At 35.2% G+C, this 8773-nt stretch overlaps 1 protein-coding gene across 1 annotated transcript; it reads left to right on the forward strand.

Moving 5' to 3' along the window:
* Positions 1–618: 618 nt before the first annotated feature.
* LOC101264047 (lysine-specific demethylase JMJ13-like) lies at positions 619–8302 on the forward strand. Its single transcript, XM_010327271.4, has 11 exons — positions 619–2481; positions 3714–4092; positions 4369–4525; positions 4603–4822; positions 5115–5168; positions 5265–5344; positions 5419–5696; positions 5883–6278; positions 6375–6718; positions 6831–7097; positions 7525–8302. The coding sequence occupies exons 1-11, from the start codon at positions 2479–2481 to the stop codon at positions 7885–7887; spliced, it is 2541 nt and encodes an 846-aa protein (XP_010325573.1). The 5' UTR covers positions 619–2478; the 3' UTR covers positions 7888–8302.
* Positions 8303–8773: the final 471 nt, after the last annotated feature.

Here is an 8773-nt window from a genome sequence, read left to right on the forward strand (position 1 = left end):
GATTCTTCTAACCTGAAATTCAAATTTTCTATATGATATTTACCATTCAAATATTGTAAGAATTCAATTATTAATTCGAATCAATATAGAAGACCTGAAATGTGAGTTGCTATAACATACAAAATATTTTAAAAGATATTTCTTGAATTAATTTTTAGCATAGAAATATTATTATTTTCACTTTGATTAATTATTTTGAAATAGTTACGCCATATGTTATTATCCATCAATAAGGTGTACTAGGTTGTAGCACACAGTAATAGCATGTGACTAAATTATAGTATAGCTAAAATAATGGGAACCCATTAGCACGGCTCGGCTTGGCTCAGCCTAGCTGGATAAAAGCTAGCCGAATAAAAAGGCGAAGGATGAGCCGCCGCCAAGCGAAGCGAAGACCATTTCTCTCTCGTCCTTTGAAACCTTCGTTTTCGCTGACTCTTTCTGTGTGTGAAATTCTAATCATTACCCTCTTCCAACCAACGTCCGCGTAACCAAAATTTTAAAAGAATTCTCTCTTACGTCATTTTAATATTTCACGTGACATATCTAGAACATTTTGATACATTTCATATCTGTAATGACTTTTATAAATGTTTACTCATCTCCCGTGACGGAACTGATCACAAGGGAACATGATACATGTATGTAACAGCCCAACAATTTCCGTTCTGGCAATTTCTTTCTTATGATATATAAATAATTATTTCAGAAAGCAAAAGCACACAGTTATCTTTACCTTCTCCTCATTGGTCCACGTTTCAAATGACAATAATTTTTTTTTACATTTTAAGATTTCTTATTAAAAAATGATAGTTTATTTACTATACCACATTATCTATGTATAACTAACAGAAAGGTAGGTTAAACTAACAACAATACGTGTGAATATGGTAACTGTTATGCACATGGACCTTTGATTTCACATCAAAACGCGGAAGGATAAATCTCTACCGTCCATACAGTAATTGAGAAGTAGTCCACAAAGTTCTTCCGTGTACTGTAGCACATAGGAGTACTTTTTTCCTGCTTCTTCCCTCTTTCCTCATTGTTCAATTTTAATTCCAAAATTACCCTTTCTTCTTTTTTTTTCAAATTCCAAAATCATTTTTTAATATTGTAAATAGAAAAAAGCACATAGCCCATATAAATACTACTCATCTTAAAAAAAGAAAACTTAATCACAAGCTTTTTGCATAGGCAGAATTTGAATAAGTAAACATAGTTTAGATTTTATTTTACCAGATTTTACTGAATTTATTTTTATTGGTATATTAAAGTTTTAAATGATGATTTTTTTTAATTGAATTGTTGAATTTTTTAGTATGTATAAGTGTGATGTGAAAATTTTGTTCTTACTTTTAGAATGCAAAACTTTTGTTTTTATTATAGTTGTATGTATTGATTATCTTTTTTATCTTCAAACTTGGAAATGTTGCTTTCTGTAATTAATTCAGAAGTACATTTGAAGTTTAAGAACTAAAAATGGAAGTAATTCTATTCAATTTGTCTACCTACTTCAAAAAAAAATTGTGAAAAAATAGCATTTCATCCTTTTCAATTTTACTTATATGATTAAATTTGATTGAAATTTTGAATTAGAGATATGCATAGTATATTAAAAGATATTGATATAATATGTGGATAATTATAATTTTAATTAAATAAATAAAACAAGCTTAGTAAAATTCTACTATTATGTGGAGTATGATGAGAATAATGTGTACGTAGATAAACACGATTCAAATATATTAGGTTAATTAAATCAGGGGTATTATTGGAAAAGCACGTGTTAGTAACTGTTCAAAAAACGGGGTGTTTGAAGGACGGCTGGCATTTGGTTGAACGAACCTAACTAACCACCACTTTCCTTCACACTTCTTAGCTTTTACCAGTAAGCTATAATTATTAATTATTTTATTCAATTTTATATTATATTTTCCATCTTTATATTAATATTATTTTTCAAAAATAAAAATAAAAAAGTAAATATATTTCCAGCTTTTTGCTCTATATATAAAACTATAAATTATCCTTTATTTTCTCTTTTTTCCGTTTTTTCTAAAAGCCAATACTTCTGGATTTCCATTTACTGTTCCCCTTCTTCTTCTCTCTCTTCCCTCTCTCTACTTGCCGGGAAACCTCTTCCCCTCGCCGGCGAACAACTTTTCCGTTTACCGGTGAAAAGAGTCGACGAAAAATTCTAATGCACTCACTCTTCGTATTTCGTTCGGTTTGATTATTGCTTTTACCTTTGGCGTAACTGAGTCACTTGGTTGGTGGAATCGCTCTGATCTCTGAGTTTGACTCGTTTTGTGGAGTTCTAGGGGAATGTGGCGAGCCTAAGGGTGTTTTTCTGGCTCCTTATGCCCTAGATCAGGATCTAGGGCTTGACTGAAGGCTGTATTGTTGTTTTTGGCCTTTTTTTGTATTGTTTTTTCTGTGAAGACGAAGAAGAGTAGGGAAAAGCTTCGTAATGAGATGGTACGTTGTGAGTTGGATGTGTTTTGTATTGTTGTAACATTTTGAGTTCTGAATGTAATTTTTTGTTCCTTGCTTGGAAGTTTGGATCTCAAGTATTCTTAAGATTCCAGAGTAAACTTATGGAGTTTTCCTTCTTCTTTTACATTATGTGTTCCCAGTTATTTCTGCTGCTTTATATTAACCAGTAATTTCACATATTGTAATGAGTGCTTGTTCATGTTATCCATTAAAGAGAAAATTGAATGAAGATTAACTGTTTTATAAAGGAAAGTTTGAGCTGATTTTTTCAGTATTTACATAGATTTCTGATTGAATTGTTTGATGCTATCACCAAATTTCTGGAATTTTTTTTCTCGAACTCAATTCTGTGCTGCTTAGGAATTTTTCCTGTTTGTTTCAGATCTTATTAGTCATATTATGGGTCGTTTATAAAGATATCTGTTCATGTCTGGTTTTTGATAGCTCTTGCTTTCTTCATCTTCTATACTTTTACCCCTCGTCTTATTCCGTTGCAGAAAAAATGTTGACTAAATTTATAAAAGTTTCTTTGAACCTATGATTTTGGTTCGTAGTTGAATTGTTTTCAGTTGTCAAGTTAAATTTGTCAACTATCTTCTTAATGTTAGTTTTAATCTTCTCTGGGTTTACACCTGTTTATTCTTTGTTTCAGGAATTAGTAGTGTTCACACTGAACTTTTTTCATAATTTGTAAGCATAGTTTTGTGTGAGTAAAACTTTTTAAATACTTGTTTGGTTAATAACTAGTGCTCTCAGGTTATTATACGCCTGTAATTCATTTGTATCTATGCACTTAATCGACGTAATTGCAAGCTTCAGTAGGGCAAGGGATGGCTAATTACATGCTTGCGGCCTGAGGGCCTGTGACAGCTGGTTTCTCTGAACTTAAATTCTTGGATTTATTAATAATTGATATCGATATGTTTCAGGGTCATACTCTTTCCTCATTGTGTTGTGGGTTCCCGTGTCTCATTACGTTTACTACTTTACAAGTCAATATTAAAGCTTCGAATGATTGACTGTCTGTTCTGATTTCTGAATAAATCTTCTGGATGTTTTGGTTTGGCCCTGTCGTAAGACCTGTTTTTCTTACAGCTGAATAACAATTATTATTCCATAATGTAGCTGCATGAGGTCTTTTGTACTATGATTTTCTTTTTTAATCCTGTTTGGTTTCCATTTTCCACCTATTGAACTTATTTTCACTGCGGCAGGTGGAAGGGAGAGTCTGCATGTCGAGGGAGGCTAAATTGGAATTTTTGAAGCGAAAGAGGCTTCAACGAATGAAAACAGAATCTTTGAATGATCTTTCTTGTGTCAGCAATATGCTGAGTAGAAGCGGAGGAGATGCCCTACGATCTTCTGCTTCATGTGGTGTTAGAATCCAGGTTAATACTGATTCATATCCAGGATCTGGGGCTTCTTTTAATGGAAAGGATAATTTCTCAAAGCACAAGGTAGCAAAGTTTGACACTTCCAATCTGGACTGGATCGATAAAATTCCAGAATGTCCAGTATACTGTCCAACTAAAGAGGAGTTTGAGGATCCCTTAGTTTATCTCCAGAAGTTAGCTCCCGAAGCTTCTAAATATGGTAAGGCTTCATTGTTTTAATTTGTTCGTCAAACGAATTCAGTGGTTTTGCTATGACTCTGCATTCTGCGAGAATGTGTTAGCCTTTTTTCATTTGGAGTTGCTCTTCAAAAAAAGAATAAATTATTCACAGCTATTCTTGCAATTTACTGACTGTAAAATTATATACTATATGATTTTTCTGGATTGTGTTAGTTTTTCTTTAGGCAATTTATGGTGCTGCTGGTAGGCTTAATTGTGACTGATACAAGCTGATGCTATATTTGAAATGTCACAGGTATATGCAAGATTGTTGCCCCTATAACTGCTTCTGTTCCTGCTGGAGTTGTTTTGATGAAAGAGAAGGCTGGTTTTAAATTTACTACTAGGGTACAGCCACTTCGGCTAGCCGAATGGGACACGGATGACAAGGTCACCTTTTTCATGAGTGGAAGGTTAGTTTTTATTTGTAATTGGTAATTGCATCCTTTGGTTAGTTTTATTCCTCACTTTGACTAGCGTAATCTTTCAGGAACTATTCATTCAGAGATTTCGAGAAAATGGCGAACAAGGTATTTTCTCGTCGATATTATAGTGCTGGATGCCTTCCTCCTACATACTTGGAAAAAGAATTTTGGCATGAAATAGCTTGTGGAAAGACTGATAGTGTAGAATATGCCTGTGATGTTGATGGTAGTGCGTTCTCATCTTCTCCAAATGATCAGCTCGGAAAAAGCAAATGGAATTTGAAGGTGTGATTCCTATTTACATGTTTTTCTGACTCTTGTCATGTTTTGGAGATATCTCCCTCTCAAGTCCTCCTTTGTTTGATTTTCTATTCTTTTGGTCTTCTTCTTTTACCCCCCTTCTGGTCCCTAGGCAAATAATGTATTACCTATTTCATTTCCTGCTTAGTTTCATAGACCACAACTCTCCCCCTCCTGTCAACATTTAGCTGTAGTCCTAAAGAGGTCAACGGTGGCCTTATTGATTTGAATAACTACTTATCAAGTTCTAATTATGTTCTCTACTTTCTTTTATCAGGAACTTTCTCGGTTGCCTAAATCAGTACTGCGGCTCCTCGAAAAATCAATCCCGGTATCATGATTACCTTTTCTCATCATCTATTATTGGAAATATGAACAAACAGAAAATGTGTCTCAGTTTCTGATTGATTCAAGTGTTAATTTTCAGGGAGTTACTGAACCTATGTTGTATATTGGAATGCTATTTAGTATGTTTGCTTGGCATGTGGAAGACCACTACTTATATAGGTATGTATTATTTGATTTGAACCGTGTTAGTCCTTGTTATTTCATGGCCTGATCATCTTTTTGTCTGTTTGTAGTATCAATTATCAGCACTGTGGGGCAGCAAAAACGTGGTACGGTATTCCAGGTCATGCAGCACTTGACTTTGAGAAGGTCGTCCGGGAGCATGTGTACACCAATGATATCTTATCAGCTGATGGAGAGGATGGAGCTTTTGATGTGCTTTTGGGGAAGACAACACTGTTTCCTCCAAATATTTTGTCAGAGCATGGTGTACCTGTGTATAGAGCTGTTCAAAAGCCCGGCGAATTCGTAGTAACTTTTCCTAGAGCGTATCATGCAGGATTTAGTCATGGTAAGAGTCTTCCTTTCTTTAAACCCATAAAAGTCTGTTTTTCCTGATTTTAGTCCAAGGAAACATGTGCGTGAAACCTGCTTAATCAGACACATCCCAAACAAATAATAATCTTTTCCTCCACTATTTTATACTTGATTGTTCTGGTTCCTTTAAGGACATAAAATTTTATTTCTTTCTATGCAGGTTTTAATTGTGGTGAGGCAGTTAACTTTGCAACTGGCGATTGGTTTCCTATGGGTTCAATTTCTAGCCGTCGCTATGCACTTTTGAACAGGGTGCCCTTACTTCCCCATGAGGAACTTCTCTGCAAAGAAGCAATGCTTCTGTGTACGAGTTTGAAACTGGAAGATCCTGACTATTCCTCTTCAGACTTGATCACTCATCGTAGCATCAAAGTTTCTTTTTTGAATTTGATGAGGTTTCAGCATCGTGCTCGTTGGTGCCTCGCAAGGTTAAAAGCATTTTCATGCATATCTTTATTCACACATGGTACCATTCTTTGCAGCATATGCAAGCGTGATTGTTATGTAGCTTACCTTAACTGCAACTGCTATGCACATGCAGTGTGCCTTCGCCATGGTATTTTAGAATGAACCTTTTCTTTCTTTTCATTGTCTAGTTAAATTGGCTGTGCTTGTGAAACTGATGATTGGTTGTTTGGCTGTTGTTGATCAGAACCTAGGTCACTTGATTTTCCTTGCGGCAGCAATAGAACCCTTTGCCTAAGGGAAGATATTTTGGACATGGAAACTGCAGCTAGACAGTTTGAGCAGGATAAGGTAGTTCTGCATGAAGTTCAACAGCAACACAGAAAAACTGATGACTTTTCTAAACTTTTAAAAATGTTTCCACGAGCCGAGGATGATGGTTATGTTCCATATTGTGAAATCAATTTTGAATGGCCAGAGGACTCAGTTGAACAAACAATTTATGAGGAAGCACCAAATGGTTCTGGTCCTGTTGTGTCTGATCTCAACTCTTCAATGGAGCCAAAAGATTATCTTTCAACTGGTGTTAATGTAAGTGGTCTTCTTTTGTGTAATTCTCTATATGCCAACGTTCTTCAAGTTTTGTCTTGAAAAAGCATTACTGCTTTATATGATCTCAAGCTAATCCAGCTCTCAACTGTAGGTACAGGGAAATGCTAACTGTAACTTAGGGGATAGTTCATCAATGAAGCTCCATGGTGATGTTTTTAGTTGTGGGAGTGAAAGATCGGAGATTTCATCAAGTGCTAGCAGTAAAGTCCATCAGAAAGTAGCTCAAGAGACGGATTGTAGAACTATTATAGATCAAGACAGTGATGAGTCTGATACAGAGGTTTTCAGAGTGAAGAGACGTCCTCGAGCAGAACATAGAAGTGTACATGATTCAATGTCTATCAACGTTGAAAATCAGGTAGAGTTCAATAAGCATTGATGCTTTTTAGTTAAAACCAAATATTCATCAATTAGTTTGATAAGAGGTGAAAATGTGTGATTAAATGCTTTATTTTTCTCTTTCTTTTTTCCATATGCGTACAATTTATTCCTTTGTAAATACAAGTGCAAGGACAGTTCTTATCATCGCTTCTGTCTTCGTATGTTAGGGTTCCATGTTTGCTGGTGAATTTCCTTCTCTTTTCTTATCCAGCTTGGGGGGAATGTGGGAATTTTTTTGTTGCCTTACAAATTTCTTCAACTTGACGTGATTTGTTGTTTAGAAAGTGAAACTAATTGTCTGTTAGAAATTAGTATCCTTTCAGTTTTGAATGTAATTTCAATGACCAATTTGAGTGTATATTCATATCCTTCAGCTCTGAAGTTCCTCTCCTTGTACTTTGCAGAGTTTTAAAAGATTAAAGAAACATCAATCAGGACGATTGGGGTCATTGTGTTTGCCAGAGCATTCCTCGACTTGTGATATAAATCATAGGTCCGTTGCTATTTCAAGCCAATCGAAGGAAGCATTGGACTTCCATCCCAGAGACAAGTCAGTGAGAGGTGGTACAGTTCCAGTCTGTATTAAGTTGAAGAAAGGGGTTGGTTATGAACAAGATGAGCACAAGAGAGATGATAGGTTACCGTTTGAATTGGGGCAGAGTAAGAGGAGGGAACCAGGGAGAACAGAGAGTGGGTCGAAGCGTTTGAAAGTCAGAGGTCCTTCAGTTTTAGGGTTTGGAGGTCGGATGGATGGATTGAATAGATAGGTAACTGAAAAAGTAAAGGAGCATCGACTTTGCTAACACACAGATATTCTCTAACAACACGATAAAGAAAGGTAAGCATTAGATTAAAGAAGAGTTCTTTGTGCAGGCCTCTAAAGTTGGGGCAAGTAGCACAGTGGTGATTGTTATTGTTCTTTGTCCAGGGAGGAGAACCTCTCTCCTTGTTATTCCACTGCAGATAGATAGTAGGTGAATTCTCTCATGTACATTTTTATTTTTAACAAGTTGATCCAATTCTTGTGAGGTGCAAATGGGTATTCCCAAATAGCCCTCTGATTTAATGTCAAGCCTGTTGCCTTCTCCCTAGTTTAGGGTTCATTATTCTTTTGTAGCTACATGTCCTTTTTTGGCTTGAAACTACATGAATAAATACATAGCATTTTTTTTCCCCCTTTCACTTTGAATTAAAATGTATACTAGTAAGTTGCTACTTTCTTTGATTTGCCAAGTCAAGTGCCACAGGACCAATTAGTTTGGATGTGTTCATAATTTATCATCATTTTGGAATGGGCTATCTTCTTGAGGGCTTCCATTTACCATGGGTTAACATTTTGGTCATTTGCCTCTCATCCATAATTTAAGTAAATATTTTCATATCATAATTATGTCAGGGCATGACTACAGTTTCTAAAGAATTTATGCCCTATTAAGTATAAACACGATTGCTAAAAGGACAAAAATTAAACGTCAATCAATTTTAAAGGGTAAGGATTAACTACCAACCCATTTAAAGAACCAGAATGAAAAGAACAACCCATTTGACACAAATCCGTTTTAAGGAACAAAAATTGAAAGACAAAATATACAATTTTATCTTAACACTAGGAGTTAAAAATACAAGATGAGCTATTATTATTTTAGTTGAAGG

This window comes from Solanum lycopersicum, chromosome 8 (genome assembly GCF_036512215.1).
Source record: "Solanum lycopersicum chromosome 8, SLM_r2.1".
NCBI classification, from domain to species: domain Eukaryota; kingdom Viridiplantae; phylum Streptophyta; class Magnoliopsida; order Solanales; family Solanaceae; genus Solanum; species Solanum lycopersicum.